This window comes from Eublepharis macularius, chromosome 19 (genome assembly GCF_028583425.1).
Source record: "Eublepharis macularius isolate TG4126 chromosome 19, MPM_Emac_v1.0, whole genome shotgun sequence".
In the NCBI taxonomy this organism is placed as follows: domain Eukaryota; kingdom Metazoa; phylum Chordata; class Lepidosauria; order Squamata; family Eublepharidae; genus Eublepharis; species Eublepharis macularius.
In genome coordinates, this window is record NC_072808.1 from 1950112 (window position 1) to 1974042 (window position 23931).

At 44.2% G+C, this 23931-nt stretch overlaps 1 protein-coding gene across 2 annotated transcripts; it reads left to right on the forward strand.

Moving 5' to 3' along the window:
- Positions 1–1408: 1408 nt before the first annotated feature.
- Positions 1409–22120, forward strand: RAB5B (RAB5B, member RAS oncogene family). 2 transcript variants are annotated; one of them, XM_055003357.1, is made up of 6 exons: positions 1409–1480; positions 12458–12755; positions 14755–14906; positions 15868–15990; positions 17695–17788; positions 18974–22120. In XM_055003357.1, the coding sequence occupies exons 2-6, from the start codon at positions 12593–12595 to the stop codon at positions 19087–19089; spliced, it is 648 nt and encodes a 215-aa protein (XP_054859332.1). In that variant the 5' UTR covers positions 1409–1480; positions 12458–12592; the 3' UTR covers positions 19090–22120. The 2 variants fall into 2 exon arrangements, with proteins under 2 accessions (XP_054859332.1, XP_054859331.1); XM_055003356.1 differs by lacking the exon at positions 1409–1480 and adding an exon at positions 1626–1765.
- Positions 22121–23931: the final 1811 nt, after the last annotated feature.

Below are 23931 nucleotides of genomic sequence, written 5' to 3' on the forward strand. Positions count from 1 at the left end.
GTTTCCGAGATCTGACAAGACCCGGGTAGGCCACGCTGCCACCCTTCCCACAACTAAGACATAAAAAGAACTTAAGCAAACAACAACAAAATAACATTAGGTTTGCTAGAATCAGTTCATAGATTTCCAGATAGTAAAAATGATTTGACTTTAGTAGTATTAGTTGTAGTAGTTCTAATAGTAGCTGTAGTCATACTAGTTATTGTATAGGGTCAAGAGTCCAGTAGCACCTATGAGACTAACAAAATTTGTGGTAGGGTAGAAGCTTTCCTGAACCACAGCTCACTTCTTCAATTAGTCTGTCTAGCAGCAGAAAAGAGCAAGAGTCCAGTAGCACCTCTAGCAAAGTTTGTGGTAGGGTGTGAGCTTTTCATGAGCCACAGCTCAGTTCTTCAGATAGAAAAGAGCAAGAGTCCTGTAGCACCTGTAAGACTCACAAAATTTGTGGTAAGTGTGAGCTTTTGTGAGTCACGGATAGCTTCTTCAGATACTTAAGATTCTGAAGAAGAGAGCTGTAACTTCCAAAAGCTCACACCCTACCACAAATTGTGTTAGTCTTGGAGGTGCTCCTGGACTCTTTTTTCTATTGCTACAGACAGACTAACCCATCTTAAATCTACCTCACAGGGTTGTTGTGAGGGGGAAACCATGCCTGCCACCTTCAGCTCCTTGATAAAGACAAGAGCTCTTCGAGGTGTCATTTGAGTCAGGCCTCCCGGCTTTCCTGTTAAGTTTGGGAAGCTCCATTTTAGGCTGGCAAGAATACAAAGGGCCTGCGCTGGGGGTGCCATCTTCTCCCGGGGACGTAATGCGGCGTAATCCCGGGAAGCATTCAGGCCGCACCTGGAGGTTGGCAACGCGGGTCTGCACGCCAAGGAACGGCCTTTCCTCCATTCAACTTCTGGGTCACCGCTCACGTTCCCAGCGTGACAGTTGATTGGACCAGACCAGTGTGGGTCACGCCCGCCAACCCGCTCGTTAGTCCCTTCCAGCCTCTTGTGGAGAGAGATCGAAGATATTCGGCCTGGGATTGGGTAGGGGCGGTTCAAATCCGAATTGTGATTGGTCAGAGCTGGAAGGTGGCCCATCCCCCTTAGGTCACCTTATTTGTTGTTTATCCAACCTCTTCCCTCGACGACATTTCTACTGGCAGATGCGTCCGTCAGTTAACAAAACACCCCTCCCTTTCCCCCGCTGTCTGCCTTTTCATTGGCTAGCCCGCCTTCTCGACCCCATTGGTGAGACGCCCGCTGCCCGTCCTTCTCTCCGCCGCGTTCCAATTCGTCGGACAGGGCCAGGGTGCGGCTTCGCAGGAGGCGATTGGGCGAGAGGGCGTACCCGCGTTCCAGGTGCCCGGCGCCGATTGGCTCGGGGCGCGTTCTGGCTCCTCCCTCCGGCCCAGAGGTGGGTTTGGTAGAGGTAGTTTGTTTGTGTGCGAGACGGTAGGGGGGCTGGGAAGGGGGAGCCGGAGGCGCCTCAGGTACGCGGCGGGGCGGCAGCGGCGGCGGGCCCGGGCCGGGCCGGGCCGGGCCGGGCCGGGGAGGGCGGCGGGATCCCCCTGGCCTGGCGGCGGGCGGGAGGCGGGCGGGCCCCCGGGGAAAGGGCTGCGGAAGGGAGTGGGCTTGGCGGGGCTCCCCTTGGGGCCTCCGGCAGCGCCCAGGCCTGGGGGCGGGCTGAGGTGAGGCCTGGCCCTCTGGCCTAGGGATGGTGGTTCGGTGGCTGTACGTGGCCGGTGAGGAGGTGGGAAAGCGAAAGGAGGCTGGAGGTGAGCGGCCCTCCCTGGCACATGGGAAACTCAAGGGGTGTGTGTGCACGTGTGAACACGCTGTTCCGTGCCGGGGAGATGTGGTGCGGGTGAGCGGTGTTTCAGGAGGGTGGGGTTTGCCCTGAGTGTGCTTCCTATCCCGTCCTGCTAGGGTTGCCAGCCTGCAGGTGGTAGGTGGAGATCTCCCGGAATTATAACTGTTCTCCAGCCAGCGGACATCTGTTCCCTTGGAGAAAATAGTAAAGAGTCCGGTAGCACCTTTAAGACCAACCCACTTTATTGTAGCGTAAGCTTTCAAGAACCATGCATCTGACGAAGAGAACTGTGGTTCTCAAAAGCTTATGTTAGTCTTAAAGACGCTACTGAGTTCTTGACTTCTTTGCAACTACAGACTAACACAGCTAATTTCTCTGGGTCTGTGACCCTGGAGAAATTGGCTGCTTTGGAGGGTGGACTCTATAGTATTATGCTTTGCTGGGTCCTTCCCCTCCCTAAACCCCACTCTCTCCAGGCTCCATCCCCAAAATCGCCAGGAATTTTCTGTTCTGGAGATGGCAACCCTAAGTCAGTCCATTAGCTACCCTTTAGTTACAGTGCTCAGTTCAAAATATTAGTTGTCACGTCCAAAGCTCTTCACGGCCTTGGTCTCACGTACCTAGGAGACTGCCTCCCTCCCCAGCAGCGTCGCTCTTCCAAACAGGGTCTCCTGCAGGTGCCACCCTGCACATGGGCGAAATCAACAGTGGCCCATAGACAGGCTTTCTCTGTGGTGGCCCCTACCCTGTGGAACAGCCTTAGGAGGACCTTAGGAGAGCCTCCACTCTCCTTGCTTTCCACAAACAATGCAAAACTGAATTATTCAAAAAATCTTTTTACTCAGATCGGAGGGCTGTATTGAAGGGAGGGGGGGGTCTCAGATGATCCGCTAATGAGTTAAGAACCAAAAACCACCACTGTGTCGTACTGGATTCCTACTAATACTATGTCTCTGTGAACTTATATCTATTTACCCTACGGCATTCTTCATGGAAATGTTCCTGATATTGACTGTACTAATCTCACACTGTGTAATCTGCCTTGAGTCTCAGTGAGAAAGCGGACTATAAATGACATACATACATACATATATACATAAATATGAGTATTCCTTATTTTGAGGTAGGAGGTATTAAGGCTGGCTGGCTGCCTTTCCAGCATAAATGAAGATGGCACAGAGGCTGAGGTGCTAGGGGCACTCTGACAGGTATCTAGGTTGATGATGACCCCAGTCAGTAGGCCTCTAGCCTTTGGGGCTAATGTTAGGTTTGTTTTGACACGTGTTATTCTGATTTTGCGTGTATTGGTCTCAATATGGATTCGATCATGTGCTTCCAGAATCTCTTGTTTTTAAGTCGTGAAATCTTGGCTTGATGACAGTGTGGTGGAGAATCACATCAACCACCTCTTGGATAGTTCAGTGAAGTTGCAGCTACCCTCGTTTCTGATAGTCGCAACAAGAACAGAGTACTGACCTGTTGACATGGTTGTCCTTGGCTCTTGCCTTTTGAACAGTATTTAAGCTCTCATGCCTTGCTAGAAAATGCTGAAGCCTCCACTTTTTTTCTTAAGGCTGTCCAGCTGACCAAGCACTCTATTTTTTAAGGTTTGAGCCTTTGTACTTTTCAGTGGAAAGCCACCCGTTGTGTAATCAGCATCCATAAGGAGTTCTTGATTTTGCAAAGATTTGCTTTTTGGTTGAGCATATGTGGGTCTTCCACTAAGCCTTGCAATCATCCCTTAGATGTTTTGAAGATGGGCGTGTTAGAAAGTCAAAGATACTTCCCTGCTTCTAAAGGGTTTTATAATCTGGTCTCTTTACTATCTGATTGCATTAAAATGCATGGGTCTCTGCAAGCTGCACAGAGAATCAGTGGACATGGGTCTCTGGTGACATTGTAGGGGAAACATGAGCAGAGATAACTGGTTGGAAATTTTTAACTTGTCCTATACCCCGATAAACTATTTTCAAAACATAAAGGTATCATAGGAATTTGACACTTTGAGCCCTCTACCATATAACACACAAAAACTGGTTGTGTGTATATTGAGCTAGGTAAGTGAATGCCTGTTTCCAAATAGAGTGTTAAATACTTGGTAATAAGTGTGTTGTCCTGATTCTTTTGGTATCTCTAATAAGTGTGTTGTCCTGATTCTTTTGGTATCTCTCAGTGTGAGATTCTGTGCTTGTGAAATTGCTAGTGGAACTGAGAGGAAAAGGGAGGATATGAATCAAGAGGATATGGAAATCATGTTGCTGAGGGTTATGAGGTCATTCAGTGTAGGCTTGTCACAGACTATCTGGTCTAGTTAAAAGTATGCCAAGTGATAAGCCTTCTATTGTTTACTGATGATACATTCTGTTTCCTGATCTTCAAGGGGAAGTGACCTCTTCCTAAGTTTTATATTTTTTAAAAAATTCCTAGCCACTAATGTGATGTGCTACCCTGCTTGTTAGAAGCCCTTCCGCTAACTTTATACTGTAAAAGAATTGATCCTGTATGTTATAGGCCAGCTCTGTCAACGTTTGAGCGCTTAAGAGGGCAGCCAAATCCTGTTGTGGTATTATACCCTAAAAGCAATGGTTATTGAGCAACATTACTGAAATCAAGGGACTCTTCCTAACAGTAAAACTAATGTATGTATGTGTTCACAAAATTAGTATCAACATAATTTGACAGTTGTAATGAAAGTTCATATTTTAAAACTGGTATCTAGCCCATAAGATCTTATGCTGCAGATCTGTAGCTATACTTTTTAGTGGGACATTCTCAATTCTATACACTTAAACAGTGATGGTGAGAGAGGTATTTTGCTACTGATTCTGTCTCACCTGTTCCACTGCTATGTTGTTGCTTGCTTGTATTTACCAGGTTTTTAATGAAAGAAAAGGACATTTGGATATTTTGGACTGAATGTCACCTTATTCTGTTGTTCCCAGAACTATAGGGAGAAGAAAAGAAATCCCTGTATTCTTGATGTTCAGATTCTTTTATGCCAAGTGGAATTAATATTTTTCTATACTGTGGATACAAGCACTTACTTCTATTCATTGGCACGTTTCTGAGGTGGATATGGTAGCTCCAAGAATATGCTTTAGCCATGTTTTACTGAAAATCCCCCACTGCTAGGTTGCATTGACAAGCTTTCTTCTTTTCTCCTTCATGCTATATGAAAGGTTTGTGTTGCTGATTGCTAGCTACTTTTCCTGTTTGTAAAAAAGTTTGGAGTCCAGAAAGCTTTTGGGGAAATGGAAATACCTTCCTTTTTTCATCTTGAAAAAAACATCCAGCTCTACGGGTTCCCCAGTGGGAGAAAAGTATGGTATAAATAAAACTGTGGATAGTCTTTTAATTTAACTGCCACATGTTCAACACTTGCTTCAAGTTGGTCTGCAGTAGATAAGGAAGATTCAAGTCCAGTAGCACCTTAAAAACCCACAAGAGTTTCCAGGATTTAAGCTTTCAAGTGTCAAGCTCCCTTTGTCAGATCGGATGATGGGAGCTTGACTGTCAAAAGCTTATAGCCTGAAACTTATGGGTGCCCATGGCCAGATACACTGGGAGCAAGTCAGATTCCAGCAGCTCTGCCAGTACCTCAAGGGGTACACCAGCTGTGCGAGGATGGGAGGCAATGACAGGTGTATGCCCTGCCTGTCATTTTTCTCCCAGCTGCTCTGCTGCGGTCTCAGGGCTCGCTTTGGTTGCTTTGGCAGAAAACCAGCCTTGCATGCTAAGTAAAATGACTTGCTGTGTGCCGTGCTGTGATATGAATTCAGTGGCAGTCCTGTCTGCTGTCCTTTTGTGTTGGAATTGCTTCATACAAGTAACACCTGGAATGTCTGATCTCAGTGGTTTACAGATTGATGACCATTTGTGTGACAGCTGAGGATACAGGCTATTCTCACACCGTTTAATATTGGTGAGAAAGTGCCCATTAGTCCTCCTTTCAGCTTTCTGGTAGAATTACGTTAGGGTATCTGACATAAGGATATCCTGGATGTTATCATATCTGAATCTGAACAGCGTATTGTTGATATGGTACGCTCAAAAGATCAAGTGGGTGGTAATTCAGTTAACTGTCTTCTTGTCCCATCAGTTTGTTAACTGTTAAATTACTAAAGACTCTCAGAGGAAAAAAGTTTAAGCTGAACCGTGTGCCCATGGGGGAAAAATCCAAGATGAATATTTCCTCTTTGCTTTTTCAGATACTAGTGCCATTTGTTCGGGAGCCTGATGCTATGTCCCCTCCTAAAATCAGCTTCCCAGCTTGCCTTGCTAGTATTTAAAGACATCTTTTCAAGCCTAGAAAATAGGATGAGGGTAAACTTGTAATCTCACGTCTCCTAGGCTTGTCCTTGATCTGGTGCACACAAACCCAATTCAGATAAGGCTATTTGTAACTGTTATGTTCAACAATTCATGTGCTTGGACAGAAAAATCAAGGGGGTAAAGATTTAACTTCTGACCCAAGGCTTGCTTGTTACAAACCATGGGAACCTCGGATATTTGGAAACATAACTTCAGAAGATTCTTGGAAGCAGAAATTAGCTGTAATGGGAGCTGTTTGTTGCATATTGGGTTTGGCAAGAGACATGAAGGCTTAAGGGGGGGGGGAAATCAGAGAAACTTTTCCTGTTGGAAACATTTAACATTTTTGAGGAGCACAGGAACAAATACTGTGAAATACTTTCCTTTGGAATGACTAAAATGGTTTTAAAGGAAAGGTTTTACTTGCTCAAGTGTTTCGTATAAAGGTACTTATGTAAAACATCCAATATAATTAGATAATTCCTCTGTATGCTGTGAATATATACAGCATATTTTCGAAGGTATGTTATGTGACTAATTTTGTCCACAGTTTGTTCTAATATGTATATGAGGATAAACATTGATCTTGTCAATAGCATGTGCCAATGTTAAACTTTATATTTTGAAGTCCAAATATGGTTCTGTCCAAATAATGATCTCCATTTATTTACCAAAAAATGTGTAATTTGTGGTTACTACAAAAGTTGTTTTCTGTTTTCAACATTTTTCTCACCTCCCAGTGCCAAAAATTAAGACACGTATACGAAGATAGCATAGGGAGCAGTACTTCACAGCTCCCTTTCTTTGGTATTGAGTACATTCATAATTTTGTTTATAGAAAACTTAAGAGATGTATACCTACATTTTGTAAATATGCCAAATACTAGTTTTATATGCTAATCTATAAATTATGTATTTATATTAAAGCAGTAAAATAAGTTAAGGTTTGATAAGAAAGAATTTCCATTTTTCTGGAAATGTGCTGCTCTGTATTAGATGGGATGAGGGCATCATACATGGTGTCTGGTTGTTCAGTGGTGGCTTTGACACATATCTGAGCTAGGGCTATTAGTACTTATAATTTCTATAGCGGTTCTCCTCTACAAAGTATGCTTTATAATACTTAGTTTATTTAGCATGCGGGTAAGGATTCTGAAACTAAAAGGACAACGTTGTAAGGTTTATTAGAACATCTTGGAGTAAGCTGTGGTTGTTTCTTTCTCTTTTGCTCCGAGTGCTTTCCCAGATGGGAGTTCCACAAAAGAGGCTGCAGCTAGGTGGAGACCGTTCTGGCCTACGTTTTAGTAATAGTGAGGATCCATGCCAACATATTAGCAAACCAGATCAGTTATCTTTCCAAGGAGGCACGCAGACTGACACTACTTATTAGGTCACTCACTGCGTTTGGTTAATCAAGGACCAATGAGATGGGTGAGTTTCTCACGGGACCTCTCTTTGCTTGCTATGTCTGTATGGGGAGACTGCTATCCCGCAGTATTGGTGGACAAATTTGCAGTTGAAAGCAAATAAGTACTTTGTATACTTTATCTGTAAATAAAACAACATCACTTGCTGTCATGATGTACTAACATAGACTCTGATCTGCGTTTAGATCAAAGAACGTTTACTTATTGCAGTAGGCTGGCCGGAAAGTTAGCAACTAGTAAGTTTTCTGAATTCAAAGAGTATTCAGGGGACTGGTAGATCTGGGTTTCAGGAACGCAATTGCAGAGACTTTCGCTGGCCAGAATAGAGGACCTTAAAGTTGGCATCAGTTCTGTAGTGGTGGTTCGAGTTGGTAGGACAGGAAGAAATAATACGAAGCTTGCCTTCTTTGGTTCCTAGATTTAGTTTAAACGTAATGGATCCGATTGTGGCCAGGTTTTGCCTTTTGAGGACCTCTTACTTTATTGCTTCTAAATCGTGTTTACTGAGTAGTATTAAATAGGTTAAAGACAAGCAGGGAAAATATCTCCAGATATATAAGCATGTTAAATCTTTTGTTAGATACTCCTAGAAGCCTGCTCATTCCTAGTAGCATGCTAATGTTAGATGTTCCTAGTATCGTGCTCATATAATATCCAGGTGTTGAAAGAAGCGAACACTTCTGTGGGTAACATCATATTCAATGTTAAACACTTATAGAACAATTGTACTTCCTTTATTAACAATATCGACATAGTTCAGCCAACTCACGAGTTTGTTCTGAATCTGGGGGGAATTTATCCTTACCAATGATAGGTTATTCTTATAGTGAAATGTTTGTTTCTTAAATCTAATGAGTCTGTGTCTGACTATAACTTTAGATTGTTCTGCCTGCTTTGGATCCAGCAGCCAATGTTTTCTATAACAATACGTGCTACTTCGTAACGAGGTCACTGCTATTTGTTCTTGATTAGACTGTGTAGGAGAATGATCTTGGACTTCTCTGGAACAGGAGAGAAAAGAATTTCCTAAAATTTTTGCTGTTGCATGAGGGAAATCTTAGGATGTGAATCTGTTGTGGTGAGCTCCCCTTGAACAGTTTGTTACAAAGAATTAATGCCAGAAAATGCGTGCTGCTAGAGTTATTGCAAAAATACTTCTGGGCAACAGTAAAACTGAAAATGTTTGGAGTAATTGAAAGCAATCTGCAAAGTAAATCAGGGGATTAGTTTGGTCTTGCTAAGTTTTCTTGATTCTGTCTGTGCCTCTGCGTCTAGTGAAGGCCTGTTATCTAATTAGCTTGGATAGGTGAATTTCCAGATTCAAACTGTAGAGCATGCGAATGTGTTCTGGCTTTAGAGATTTTTTCATCTGCAACCTAAGACATTCTTGAGGTGCTCACTTTAACATATGGCTGTTGTAAATTGCAGCAACTTTAGAAGTAATCCTGGTGTCCTAAGAAAAGAGCTAAACTATTACTCTTTAACATTCTTGCCAAACCAAGTTCATGATCTTTGATCTTGGGGGAAATGTACATGTAACTACAGGGACTATAAATTTCGCATCATGTCTTTCCTGTAGTTCTGCATTCACTATTCACGAGGCTCCTTTTTCACACCAAAAAAGTGCAGTTTTGGAACTGGGGTGAGGGCATAAACTTCTCTTCAAAAAGTTAGCACGTCCCAAAATCAGCATGTTTGGTTAGTTTCAAGGGCCGTCCTTAAGAGTGGGAAATGGATATGTATGTTTGTATTGCCGTGAAGCGACTGCTGGAGATGCCTGAAAACGATGGTTGCGTTTTAGAAAAGCGTTTGAGCTGAAATTAAGTGAGCAGCGCCACTTCAGCAAGCTTCCCTGAACTGGCTGGCGCCGGCTGGGTAAGTCTGTTTTCTAGAAGTGCGCAGGGCTCTCCCCAGGAAACTTGGACAGGATGCTTTGCGAGGTCATTGCTCAACTGCTCTCTTTAAAGAGCTCTTAGAAAAGGAAGGAAGCATTTTCCTAATTTAGCAGACTCAGCTAAAGAAAACCTGAATACAGACTATTTGCCTTGCTCACCAGTAAAACTAGCGCTAGTCCTGCACTTAATTGTGGTGTCTGCTGTAGAGAAACCGCTTGGGAGCGCTTGCCTTTTTACCCTGCAGACTTCAGTATTTGTTTATTTGCTTCTGTCAAACCCTCCTTTCTCCCTTCCTTAGCCAGTGAAGACGCAAGGCAACTTACACAACTCTTCTCTCCATTTTATCCTCACGGAAACCCTGCGAGGCGGGTTAGGCTGAGCGTATATGACTGGTCCAAGCTCATTAAGCAAGCTTCCATGGCATAGTGGGGATTTGAACCTGGTCTCCCAGATCCTCACCTGACATTCTAAGCACTGCACCACACTGGCTCTAGCATGGAACTATTCTGTCTTTGACTAGTAGAACATCTGTGTGAATTCTAGGTAGTGCTTCTGGCCAGGATTTGGGTTTAACTGTATTTAAAATAGCTGGGGTCGATGAATCTGATAATAAACTTAGCACTTGTTTGCTTCTGTTGCAAAACTCTAGAGCACCTTTGACAACTGGGCTTGTTAACCATTTGGCCAAGATGGCACCTATATACGAAGGATGCTTAAAGTAGAATCTGGTGAGGGTTGAAGATTCTGGGGAAAGTGAAAATGAACACACACCATCTCATCCTGCTAACCTGAAAGTGTCTCCAAATCAAAATTGCACCCAACATTGAAAAGCTTACGCTTGGGACAGCTAGAGTGAAAACGTTTTCTGACTTTTCACAAGAGTTACGGCTTCCGTTCTCAGGCCTTACTGCATGTATCATTTAGCCTTGTCTTCAGTTTCAGGAAGGGTTCTTGGATTCACAGCACGAAAACTGAAAACATGGCTAATTTCTTGTAAAGTTTAAAAGCCCAGAACAATCTGGTGGTGTTTGTAGATGTCAAGTGCTGGGCTGGCCCATTTGGCACAGATCCAACTCTAGTTTTATGCATATGTGGTCTATAATGTCATCTGTGACTAAGTTCATATGGAAATGGAAGTCACGTTTGAAATTGGAATAAGCCTATTCAGCTGTTTGAATAAGTGTGTCTGGGTGGCTTTATGATTGTGGGGGGGGGGCACTTCTGACTGCTGTAGTGCCGTACATCATGTGGCACCACACCAGAGTTAGAATCATAGAATCATACGGTTGGAAGGGAGCTCTAGGGTCATCTAGTCCACCCCCCTACACAATGCAGGAAATTCACAAATACCCCCCCCCCGACTGCCCCAGTGACCCTTGCTGCATGCCCAGAAGATGGCAAAACACCTCCAGGATCCCCAGCCAAACCAGTTGCCTGGTTATCTGCAAAGCATCCATCTGAGAGGCAAAAGGTGCGCGGAAGTACTTTTCCCGTTGCTCCCTTGTGTAATGTAAATGTTTGAATGGATATTCTCTATCGCACTCATCCAGCAGGGCTTTGGTTTCAGGTGGGCTGGCATTTTAACTGACCTCCTCGAATGGATTACATTTCCTATCGATTGCTTTCTGCGTCTCCCAAGAGAGGTAATGTGGTCTTTTTGGACCGCTTGTTGATGGTCAGTAGAGCAGACTGTTTTTCCTAGGGTTTTGTTTCTAGGTGTACTTTTATTATGGAATAAAGTATTATGTGACTCATTATAGTCCTGCTTCTTCTTATTTGTGAGCCCAGAACAACCAAAATGAGGCAGCAAAAAAGGCATTGGTGGGGGGGACTGAAGATGTTGGTTTATATGTTGCTTCATCTGTAAGAAAGATATGTTGGAAAAGCATATAATATATGTATGATTGGTTGCATTGGGTAGAGGGGGCCGGGTATGTGCATTACGAAGCAAGTAGGCCTGGAGAGAACGATAATCACGCCACTGAGAAAATTCTTGATCGCATTTCCTGAGTCCTTGAGATCTTGAAACTTTCAAGCTTGTGTATGATGTTCCTTCTGATAGAGTGATTCATCTGTAAAGCATGTGTCTGATTGTAAAGAGAATTCACCTGATGGAAAGGAAGCGTAGAGAGGGACAACCCAAACGTGTGCAAATCTGTGTGGCTTTCCAGCTGGCAGCCACATGGAGGCCTCCTTGCTCAACCGAGTGGCGAAGCGCTGCCCTCGTGTGCTGTGCTGGGCGAGGACCAAGGGTGTTGCTCGTGTTCTCTTGGTGCCACGTGGTACGCATTCCAGTCCAGGAGTCGCTTGCTGCATCTCGAGGAATGCGAGCAAGGAAGTCACCCTCGGGAGCTGCTGATTCATTGATTACGCAGCTCCACGCTGGTCTTGGAGAGGGTTTTCCCCGGAGGGGAGCTTTGGGCTGTCTTTCTTTGGGCTAGGAATAGACTTGCCTCTCCTCCAGCAGGTTCTTGGATTTGACATTTCTGGTTTCCAAAGGGGTTCTGTAGGTAAAATGCAGGAGGCCTCGGGAATCTCTCTCTTTCCCTTCTGAGTATCCTACGGCTGTGGGTCATTTGGCCTCTGGGCATCAAGTTACTGCTTTTATTATGGTTTAAATATCCTCCTTCCCCGGTGGATGCTCAGGAGGTTATGGGGTGGATCCTTCCCGCATTCTGTTACTTCACGGAGCAAAGTTTGAAGCCTTTCCTCAGCCTCAGGAGCCTTCCTCCGAGATTCAGCCTTGGCCTCGGTGGCACAGATCCAGACATCCCCCGGGAAATCTTGCTCCGGCCACTTGTTGGAGGGATGCTGCCCAGGCTGGAGCAAGGCTCCTTGGGGGGTGATTGGCTCCATGCCACGGAGGCTTGCTTCTTTCTCATCAGTCAGGTTTGATTGAAGTAGAAAGACTGCTCAGTTTTGCTTGAATCTTTATATATGTGTACATTATATTTTTCCAGAGATCTTTCTCGGGATCTTTCACCTGTCCAGCACACTGAACCCTTTTTTCCTCTTACGTTCCAGAAAGAACCACTTACGGTTGTCGGAGGAGGTTGTCGTCCTGTTCTAAACCAAACGCCCCTCTGCTCCCAACATCTGGTCAGTGGCTGGTAGGTTTTTGCATCGGCTGGGGCACAGGCTGCTCTTGGAACCCAGGCCATGACCAGCAGAGGAGCTGCCAGGCCGAACGGTCAGTCGCAAGCCAGCAAGATCTGTCAGTTCAAGTTAGTCCTGCTGGGCGAGTCAGCGGTCGGCAAGTCCAGCCTGGTGCTGCGTTTCGTCAAGGGTCAATTCCACGAGTACCAGGAGAGCACCATAGGTGGTGAGTGTTCAGGTGCTGCTCCTCCAAGGCCAGAAAACCCATGGCCCGAACTTTAAGGGACGTCGAGCTAGATCCCAGCATATCTTATTTTTATTGCCCCCAGGCATGAGCGTCCACTTCGAAATACAGTACCCGTCTGTCAGCGTCACTCAACACCATAGCTCCCCGCCCCCACCCCGGTGCTAGCTTGTGACTTCCATAATCCCTTGGAAAGTAGCAAACTGCACTTGCTGTACCCTGCCAGCTGAGCAGGCGCCCAGAAAGGTAGTTAGCATCATGGTATGCCTGCCTCTGGGTGTGGGTGAATTAGAACTTTAAGAGTCAGCAATACAGAACATTAAAGCTGTTGCACCTACGAGGTTCGATATTGTTACAACACAGTGAGCAGCCCATAATCGGGTTGGTTTTTTTTGGTAAACCGATATTCAGTTAATACTTCTTGAAGTTTAAATAATTTTTTTAATGGGCAGTTAAAAATATTATAAACATTAGTTTGGATTCAGTCCTTCACAGATAGAGTGAAATTACAGAAGGGATGTCTGCTGGCCCCATCCGCCACTCGCTGTCCACCCCCGTCCCCAGTCTGAAAGACCTTTGCAAACTGTGTGGGATTCAGCAGGTGGGCTCTGCAACAAGAAGGGGGAGTGGCAGAAATAGCCCCTTCACATCCTTTCACAAGTGGAGAAAAGCTCACACAGGGTGGAGGGGGTTATTGATCACCCCCCCCCCCCCGAATTTTTGCTGCAGCCCCCTCTGCATCTCATGCTTTCCCCAAAGGCCGGCCAACTTTCCAGAGCAGCTTTTTCTGCAGACATGGGTAACACTGGAAATGGGAAGCTGGCAGCAATACATCCCATATACTCGTTTCTGTTTGCAGTAGGATTTGAAATCTATTGCCTGGTAGTTAGCTTCATATTGTACTGTTAAGTCATTCTCTGGTTTTTAACAGTGGACTTCAAAACAACATGTTCCTTAAAACTATACTTGGATTCGTAGGTTTCGCAAAAATAGTTGGGAAGCGTTAGAAAACTCCAAAGGAAGTCCTTTTATGAGATTTTCTGCAGCTCTTTAAATGTTCATGGAGAAATATTACCATGAGCTATGTAGGGGCGTGCACACAGCGCAGTTTTAAGTTTGTTTTTATAAACGTTCCTCCAATAATTCTGAGAGGTAACTTGGTCCTTAAGATCTTATCACTGTTGCATGAGGAATTTTCCAGTGGGGAGTTGGTGAGAGGCGGACATCAAATTCAGCGCTAAGAGTGAAGGGGTGGGTGGGGCAGGGTACAGTGTTTCTGCGTACAGGCAGCATTTTATGTAGGCGAGTCTTCAGACATGAGGAGCCCCGTGGTGCAGAGTGGTAAGCTGCAGCACTGCAGTCCAAGTTCTGCTCATGACCTGAGTTTGATCCTGGCGGAAGCCAAGTTCAGGTAGCCGGCTCAAGGTTGGCTCAGCCTTCCATCCTTCCGAGGTCGGTAAAATGAGTACCCAGTTTCCTGGGTGTAAAGTGTAGGTGACTGGGGAAGACAATGGCGAACCACCCCGTAACAAAAAGTCTGCCAAGAAAACGTCATGATGCGACGTCCCCCCATGGGTCAATGATGATTTGGTGCTTGCACAGGGGACTACCTTTACCTTTATTCAGACATGAGGTTCCTGTACATCCAGTCTTGGAAGGCTGCATTACAGGACTATCTGCCTGTTATAGGTGGCTTGGAGGTGCTGGTCAAAAGTGTCACACTTGGCGCACAGATGTCTTGCTTTGTCATCTTTTTACCCCATTTCATTCCTAGGCTGTCTGGTGTTGGTGTTATGGCATCTAATGGCCTCTGTTTGCCATGTGAGTTAGTAGTACTTGGGCTGTCTTCTCTCCATGGTCGTTTAGCTAGCTCATAATAGCAAAAGTTCAGTGACTGTCGTAAACATTGACATCTAAACTTGCGTGATCTTGTCCTTCTTGGTGGGTTCCTAAGCCATCTCTCTGCCTTCTTGTTTCACAGCGGCTTTCCTCACACAGTCTGTCTGCCTAGATGACACAACGGTAAAGTTTGAGATCTGGGACACAGCTGGCCAGGAAAGATACCACAGTTTGGCCCCGATGTACTACCGAGGGGCTCAAGCTGCCATTGTGGTGTATGACATAACCAACCAGGTAAACCTGCACTCTTTGCTAGCTTGTGGGGAGAAGGGCATTCTTAAGTCAAAATTCTGGAGATGCAACAGTTTGCTATGGTTTACAAACCCCGGACACTGTAATGTGTGATGACTGATACATAGATAGGATGGTTGCCTGACACAAATCTTGCCGTGTCTGTATGAAACCTTTGCTATGAACCAACTTCCCCATCTAGAGTAGTAGATTGATTTTGAAGACCATGACTGTGCTTTGCTCTAGAGTGCATAGTATCTCTGTTTGCTGCATTATATAAATACGGCTGTCCCAGAGAGGTCAGAGATTACTCTGGAAAGGAAATGGCTTTATAAATGTATAACTTACAGCCCAAGTTCTCGGGAAACAAGGCTAGAAAAACTTGCGGAGTTCAGGAGGCATTTTCTTCCATGGTACTAGGTTTGTTTTTAGATTATATGGAGTGGGAAAGTGTTCTACAGCAAGTGTCCAAGAGTTTTTACTTTTTGATTATATATACTGCATAACAGCTTGCAATCCAAAGTAGCTTGTAACCAAAGTAGCTTATATTGTAAGAGAGGGCTTTTGCTTCATATTACACATCCCGTTGATGTTTCCTGTAATATCTGAGAGGAAACATTCTTTCTCACTGCCTTCCCACGATGTGTATACTGATCATATCCATGCTATATACGTGTACTCAGTTGTGCCCACTCAAGGGAATGCTACAGGCCCACCCGGCTACTCCTGTCTGCCGTCCTTTAGCTCAGGTCAAATGAAGAGCTTGCTGAAATTACTCATTTGGCTCAAGCTCGATATCCTCAATACATTCTGATGGGGAATCTGTCCTTTCCCAGTAGCAAATCGTTTACACTGTTGGGAGGGATTGTTTCTGTGTACTTGTGAGGTGTAAGAGAAGGTGAGAAACATCTGTCTGTTTTTTTGATGGAAAAACTCTTGCCCTCCTACCTTTTCTTCTCCACAGGAAACGTTTGCACGGGCAAAGACATGGGTGAAAGAACTCCAGCGGCAAGCTAGTCCCAACATTGTTATAGCCTTAGCAGGAAATAAGGCTGATCTTGCCAATAAGCGCATGGTAGAATATGAAGTAAGTAGAAATTGTCAAGCTTTTCAGTTGCACTTTAGGGATCCTTCATATTTCGAGGACTTTGTCTTCTGCAGTTCTGTTACCAGATTTCTGTACCCTGGCTTAGCACACCTTGAGGGCTGCTTGGGTTCCCCGAGGGACATCTTTTCGTGCATGGTCTTCGTTTCAGTTGTTGCGGTCTAAGTGTAGGACTGGTCATACCAAACCAGTCAACGGGCTCAGGTAACCTAGCAATATCTACAATGCCAAGACCACGGCAATACAGCCCGGAAAACCCACAACAACCATCGTTCTCCGGCCGTGAAAGCCTTCGACAATATCTACTTTGACTAGCAGCAGCTTTCATCAGGACTGTGGGAGACTTCTGCTGAAGATCCTTTTAACAGGATTGAGCCCAAGACCTTCGATGCGTGAAAGATGTGCTTTACCATTTAACTTTGGTTCTCTAATTCCTGGAACATAGTTGGGAACCTCTATGCCACTCTATAATCCACTTCTGTAAAGCCTTGAAAGATACGAAGTAAAACTGATACGAAGTAGAACAGAATGGAGGTTTTTTTAATGATAGCGCTTTACTAATGCCAGTCTTATCTGCTACTTTAAGAAATATGACTTGCACTTATGCCTAAACCTGAAAGACGGTATAAGGTGGACTTGCTGCTTTTCTTTTTTTAAATATAATAAATTTATTCCACATTAACTTAAAACATAACCATACAAAACCCAAAATATAAAAATTCCTAAGGAGTTCCATACATCTAGAAATTCAATAGTTCTTGACAATGAATGTTAGAAGAAACAATTTCTTTTTCCTGCAAAAATTGCACAATAGGAAACCATATTGCTTGGAAATTTTTTCGATAGGCTTCCAAATTCTGAATGCCTGTAGAGCAATCCACTTTACCCAATATAAAATGGTTCCAGATGGAATCATACCAATTTTGTAGTGAGGGCCCTTTCTTATTTCTCCATTTCTTGGCGATCTCTATCCTAGCAATTGCTAACAAAGTTGTTATTGTAAGACTCGCTGCTTTTCTGTAAAGGATATTTTGAGAAATCTTCTTGGCACTTGTGCAGTACCTTCTTAAAAACACTGTAAAATGTATACACCTAGGCAATAGAGTATTCACCCCTCCCCTCAACATCTGTGTACACTTATACCATCTTTCCAGTTTCATTGATAAGTGTTCCCTTGGTTTAAATATTCAGCAGTTGCTGCACTGAAGTCTTCAAACAATTTCCCCATATCCATGGGGCTAGGAACTCGCTCCTATGAAACAAAAACCTACTGAATTGAGTGCAATAGTCCAGATTCCACAGAGCTGAAAGGTAGAAGTAACTGTTTAAACACAGGGTTTGGAAACACTTGACATATGACCTTAGTTGTACCCTTAGCATGGGTACAAAGGCAGGATATGAATGATATTGGCACACAAAATAACAAATGATAATGATGGAGGGATCGTACCATTTTTTACAGGTAAGCAGATGTGCGAATGCAATATCAAATACAATCTTGGAAGCTTTAGCATCTATTGGTATTTACTTTAGATGTGCAATTCTGTGTACGCACACAATAGGAACCTGATATATTGTTGGTCCGCCTTATGATTCCTCCTAGGCTTCCAGCTTATTTTGTCTGACCAAAAATTAATCTTGCTTCTGTAAGTATAACTTCTCATTTTGTCGCTGATTTGCTTTCAGGAGGCCCAGGCCTATGCAGATGACAACAGCCTATTGTTTATGGAGACATCCGCCAAGACAGCAATGAATGTTAACGATCTCTTCCTGGCGATAGGTAACTCCGTTTCCTTGCCAAAGTTGGCAAGGTGCTGGCTTTATAAAACCTCCTGTAACTTCCTGCCAAAATGGGCACGGAGTCATGCAGCCTCCTGATTATTATCATTGTTGTTACCACCAAGCCTCCATTGATCCATTTTCATCCTGAAAAGTAAGCAAGATGGTAGAATGACAAATGTCTTTTAAATATTCTTTCAGGCCTGCTTGAATACAGTTGCAGCAGGCTTCAAACCCTTCCTCGTTGTGCCCTGCTTTCAAAGAAAATACACCTTTGTGCAGCTTTCAGCTATTGGGCCTTCAAAAGAAGGACATGCAAGTACTGGGCCCACAGTGGGATTCTAGACAGATACCATGTCATTGATAGGATGTAAAGAGTCCAGTAGCACCTTTAAGACTAACCCACTTTATTGTAGCATAAGCTTTCAAGAGCCACGGCTCTCTTCATCAGATATTATGTCATACTCGTCATCTGACAAAGAGAGCTGTGGGTATCAAAAGCTTATGCTATAACAAAGTGGGTTAGGAGATTAGATTAGGTTGTTAATTTCATGGATAGATTGTGAGAGTGATTCCGAAACGGAATAACAAGCTGGCAGTACCCGTCAGGCTCTTGGGCTTATGCTCGACCATCAACTATAACCATTGGACTGCATTGTCCTTTCAAGAAAACTCCATATTAACACCAATGAATCTATAAAGGAACAAGCAAATAGAATTACATCACATAGTACATCTCTGGAAGACTTGCATTATCTTCATAGGCTGGAACTTCACCGGTTGAACTCCTGACTGTATTTTGTATATATTTGGATATTTATGGGATGATCTATTGATACTTGTGTATAATATTTATTAGAAATTGCATGTTGACACTTTAGCACTTTGCACTTTGAATTCAAAAAATATATTTAAAAATTCATAATATCAACTTACTCCTTTTGACCTTCGAGGTTTTTCCTTAGATACTGGTTGTTTCCAACTCAGAGGAGCCCTCCTGTCTAGTCTTGGTATCACCTGTATTCATGCGAGGCATACTCACAGATGGCTGGTATTGCCTGCATATGGAACAAAATACCTTGTGTCAACCGGTTTCAAATTTGGGGTCAGTTGAGCCTCCTTTGGGGGTTCAGCGAGGAGCTCGCAGTCCTCCCTTCCACACACTGAGTCTCTTCTCTCTTTCTAGCTAAGAAGCTGCCAAAGAGTGAGCCCCAGACCGCAGGTGGTGCCGTCGGTCGGAATCGAGGCGTGGACCTTCACGAGCAGTCTCAGCAGAACAAGAGCCAGTGTTGTAGCAACTAAACGGTGGCATTAAAAGCAGCCAGCGAGAGATAAGATCTAGCCTCCATTCCCACCCCACCCCACCACACCTCACCTCCAGTAACGGCATCGGCCCTCTTGGAAGCCGGCCCCCTTCCTTCTCCCGAGAGCTCCGTTTAACTGCACTTCTAATGCTTCAGAAACCACCACCAGACGCCTGTTACCACCACCACCACAGAAAAGTGGAGATAGACCGACCGGGGACTTAACTTCCAAAAACAAAACAAAACTCTTCTTCACTTTGTATTATAGGTGCAAATAGCTGCCTACTTACTTGGATTCTCCTACTCTGTTTTCTCCCAGATAATATTCCTCTTTTGTCTCCCCTGCCCCCTTTGCTCTGATAAAATGTTTTCTCAGCCCAGAACCTTCCCTCTCCACCTCTCCCTTCCTTTCCTTTGTTCAGTGCTATGGGGGAGGGTCACAGGTGAGGAGAAACTTAATTCTTGTAGATTTATTTTTAAGAGCAAGGTTAATGGGTTTCCTCCGAAAATGCTTTTGGGGGAGGTCCCCTCAGAGTTCATTTTTATTTCATGTTTTCACTGTTCTGAAAAGCTGCAGTGTCCTTAAGTGTCTTTCTTTTCCAGGTCAGCCATTTGTAGCTGAGTTGGAGAGGGAGATTTTTATCTGAACTCTCGCTGTGACGTGAATGTGGCCCTAGCACTCAGCGGTGTGATCAGGAGAGTCAGTGTGTTTGAGTACGGAATATGAACCAACTTTCCCAAACCCTTCGATTGCGCTTGATTGATGCCTTAGAAGTTTCTTTGGACAGGGCAGCCGAGGGAGGTGAAACTCGTTTGTGGAGCGTCAGGATTGACCTGCAAAGCTTAAAGTCCCAAGACAAGAGGCGGCTACTGTGTGTCTTCTCTCCTGTTGGCATCCAGGTTGTTTGTCTCCAGCATGCATTTCAGTTATTAGACAGCCCCATTAGGGATATTCTTTCGTTCTCAAAGTTGGTAGGAGCAGCTGGCTGAAGAACGGATGTGCAAACTCTTTGTTCCCTTGGGAGAAGTCGAGAGGTTTCCTTTAATCGGCTCTACTTGCTCAGCCTTCACCTGGCTGTAACAATTGTATGCACAGTATTGTCCATTAATACAATTTTGTTCTAAGTTGCCAAAAGGAGGAGGATCCTGGCGTCATTTTGCGGAGCTAGGAGAAGCCTTTTCCTTACGGTAGAGATTAGTGCAGGCCTCACCAAAGGTTTTGGTGAATGGGACATGGGAGAGGGAGAAACAAGACAGCATGCTGAACGGAGAAGAGAGGCTGGTAGAACCAGTACTGTATTTTCTGTATCTGTCTCCCTGCCAGGGAGCACCCAGCTTGCCTTGCGATTTCTCCCTGCCAAATATCCTTGTGTACAAATCAGTCTTACCCTACGTAACAGTGTTGAGAGGTAGCAGTCTGGATTGGTGGAGCCATTCAGTCTTTGCCTGTCCAGACTCAAAGGGCTGTCTAAACTTGAACAGACTGTTTCAGTTAAACTTACTCAGCCCTGTTGTGCTCAAAGGGCTGTCTAAACTTGAACAGACTGTTTCAGTTAAACTTACTCAGCCCTGTTGTGCTCTTTTTCCTTTGTAAATAGTACAGCACAAATTTATATGTAAAAATTCTAGGGCAGGGCATGGAGGGTAAGAAGTGAGGAATTTTTATTCCCCAGCTATTAGCTAAGCAAAGTAATAGCTTTTAAATGTTCGCTGTAAATACAGCTGATCGGCAGGGCTGCGGGTGCTACTTTCTCTCACCTGCCTCTTCCTCTTTGGGCAGCTTGGCAGTCTGGTTCTTCTAACAGTGACCTTCACAGGTTTAATAGCCCAACCCCTCTTTGGTGTGTTCTGGTGAAACAAACTTTCTCACACTTGTCTGTCCCTGTAGTTAAGTTCTGATTTGACACCATCTGGGCCGGATCATGCTCACAAACATGTACACACCCCTTCTTCGCTCCTTCTCCCTAGACAGGGTTTTAAACACACCGATTTTACACACGATTTACACTTTTACACTTAACAGTTTTGCCCTCTCTTCCTGTCGGTGCCCGTTCACCTGCGCACTTGGTCCCCATCCAAGCAACATGCACACATTTCAAGCTTGCTTCTGCCTGGCTGCCCTTGGGAACTATCAATTCTTGCTCTGCTGTAGGTTTGAGGAGTGATGTAACGTTCTTTTGAAATGGCATTCTGGTAGTGGCTGTATTAAACAAGAAGTATCTACGGGAGGAGCTGGACTAACTTGCCTGCTCAAGGCTGTAACAAGAATATTCAAAAGCTGACTTCAGGAAATAGGCGCTCTGCTTCCCCCCCCCCCCCCCCCGTATATAACATATTAACAGAGTTGATTCTGGAGTCGTCAGCTGGCTCCTTGTCACGATGCTTCATACAATGTATGGTGCTGTGGGTGGTGGCAGAGACTAGTCACGCAGTTCTGCACACAGCTTGTCCAGTCTAAGCCCATTGAAATCAACGGGCTTAGACTGGAGTAAGTATGAATGGGGTTGTACATCATGACAGTATTTTTCCAGATGTTTGTTTCCAGTGCCACACCTCAAGTCGACTCGTAGCGCAGAGCGCTGGGGGAGAATCCGGACATGGAATCTCGCACCTTCAGTTGCGTTAACGGACACGTCTTGTTAAGCATACATAATATGATGTAGCCACCGAGGAGGATCTAGAAGTGGGAAATAAGCATGACCTCTTGCACCCCAACAAAGCCAGGGATATTTTGTGCTCAGCTCATGGCCAAGCAAAACTAGGCCCTGTAATTAAAACACGCTTGTTTTTCAGTTAATGCTTACCAACTTTTTATTTCTGCTTTCTGGCTAGATCCTGGACCAAGTTAGGACACTGCAGCTTTTTCTTAAGTTTTCTTCTGCTTACTCTTCTGATCAGTTTTTTTTTCTTTTGAGAAAGCTCTTACATTGCATTCAAAATAACAATCATGGTAACAGAATTCAACTGCTGATTTACCAGTGTATTTAATGTAAGTAAACAAAACAAAAAAATCAGTGTATTAGATGGAACTCGCTGCTTTATTGTGACTTGAGATAAGCAATTGAAAAAGATCTAATTGAAATGTGGTTGGATTTGACAGATGTAAAATGACTTTTTGCAAGAGGAGAGGAGTGGTACTAAAGCAAGGGTCAGCCTAACCATACGGACTGGCCCTCGGCAGTCCCTCAGTTCAGGGCTGCTGCCGCCTCCTCCCCACAGTTGCCTGGCAGATGGAACTTCATCAGTGCCTCTAATAGCTCCTGTGTTTCTCTAGTCAGTCTGCTGGGGAGCTGAGACGCTGACATTCTGGTTGGTTAACATGATTGAATTAACACAATTAATTAACACAGTAAGTGGGGTGGGTGAGCAATTTTAAAGCACTAATGGCCCAAAAAAGCACACTTTTGAACCAGCCCTGCACACTCTGTGACGGCAGAATGACTAACTCCAGAAAGTACAAGTAGACAAATTGAATTTAGAAGTGGCTTGGCTTCTGTTTAAAGCCAGATAGACTAACGATCCGGTAATAAATGGATCGAGTTGACTAGGATAAAGCACTTGGAAGTCATTTGATCTTTCTAGCTCATTAAGATTAGGTGAGGAGTATCATCTAGTTTGGTACTAGTTTTAAATCATGTCAGTGCAGAAACTGACTGGATGGTTTTAGTGGCATTTACCACTACAAAAATAGTATTTGTTTCACTCTTGGTGGGGGAGGATTCGACAACAGCAGTCTTGAAACGAGTTTAATAGAGTTGGTTTAAATGGTCAGGGTTCCCAATGAAACCTTCACTGGAAAAGTACAGTGGGTGAACTTGTAAATGAGAGGCATGTAAAATACTGCCAGAGATAATTACATAGCATCACTTAGCTGAAGAGAGAGTGATCGTTGTTGACTGTTCCTTGGTAAGATTTTAAACTTCTGGTGGTAAAGCGACTGAATAAAGCCACAAACAACAGGGAACCGGGCTTTTCACAGTGCTGCTGTACAAGCATATCTGAACAGGTAAGGGGTGTCTCGGCCTTCTAAAGCTCAAGTTGGGTCTTTAGTTATATACTCCCAAAAATCTTGCATCTTTAAGGTACATCGCTGTGCCCCTGCTTAAAAGCTGTTGACGTTTTATTTATTTTTTTGACATGCGCTTTTGTAAAAAGATGCAGGCAATCTTGTCCTAATGTGTGTGGGGGAGATCTCTACTGGCTACTCCATGAGATCCCTGCAAGCAATATTCCTTATTAATGTGTCTTGATCACCTCTTTGCCATTAGACGTGTTTTGTATATTATATGGTCTAGGTTGAAACAAAACCGTTCCATAATAGTCTGCTAGACTCTATTTTAAGTCTAAACCCAGGTTATCCTTGATTATAGGATGCTGCTTATATATTTAAATCCAACTTCTAGTAGTACGTATAAAGAGAAATGAAGCAAGTGAAAGTTAGTGGGATAAACTACAGTCTGCTTAAGTGTATTGTCACTTGCTTTGCTTCTCATCTAATTAATAAGTTTGGCTGTATATCTGCAGAGTGGCCTGTAGAGGATACTGCTGAGCAATCTGCTGGTTTTAGATGCAGGAACGAGAATCTTTTAAACTTTTCTTTCCACTCCAAAAAGGGACGGGGAGACCCTTTAGCCAGTAGGTCCAGTAGATCGACTGCGTATTTACATATGTTCCCTGGAGTGATTTTATTTGCCTAACTCTGCAATTACAGCACAGCAGAATCTGAATCTCTCTGGTCAATTACTTTTAGCTAGCATGCCAGTTTCACAGTGTTACTGCTAAGTTCAGTGTTCCTCTGTTCCGTAGGAACCTGGTTTCATATGACCGGAAATAAAGCTGA

Coding starts and splice junctions, on each gene's coding strand:
- RAB5B (XM_055003357.1), top strand. CDS start 12,593: ATGACCAGCAGAGGAGCTGCCAGGCCGAACGGTCAGTCGCAAGCCAGC. Junction 14,907..15,867: donor TGTATGACATAACCAACCAG/GTAAACCTGCAC, acceptor TCTTCTCCACAG/GAAACGTTTGCACGGGCAAA. Junction 17,789..18,973: donor CGATCTCTTCCTGGCGATAG/GTAACTCCGTTT, acceptor CTCTCTTTCTAG/CTAAGAAGCTGCCAAAGAGT.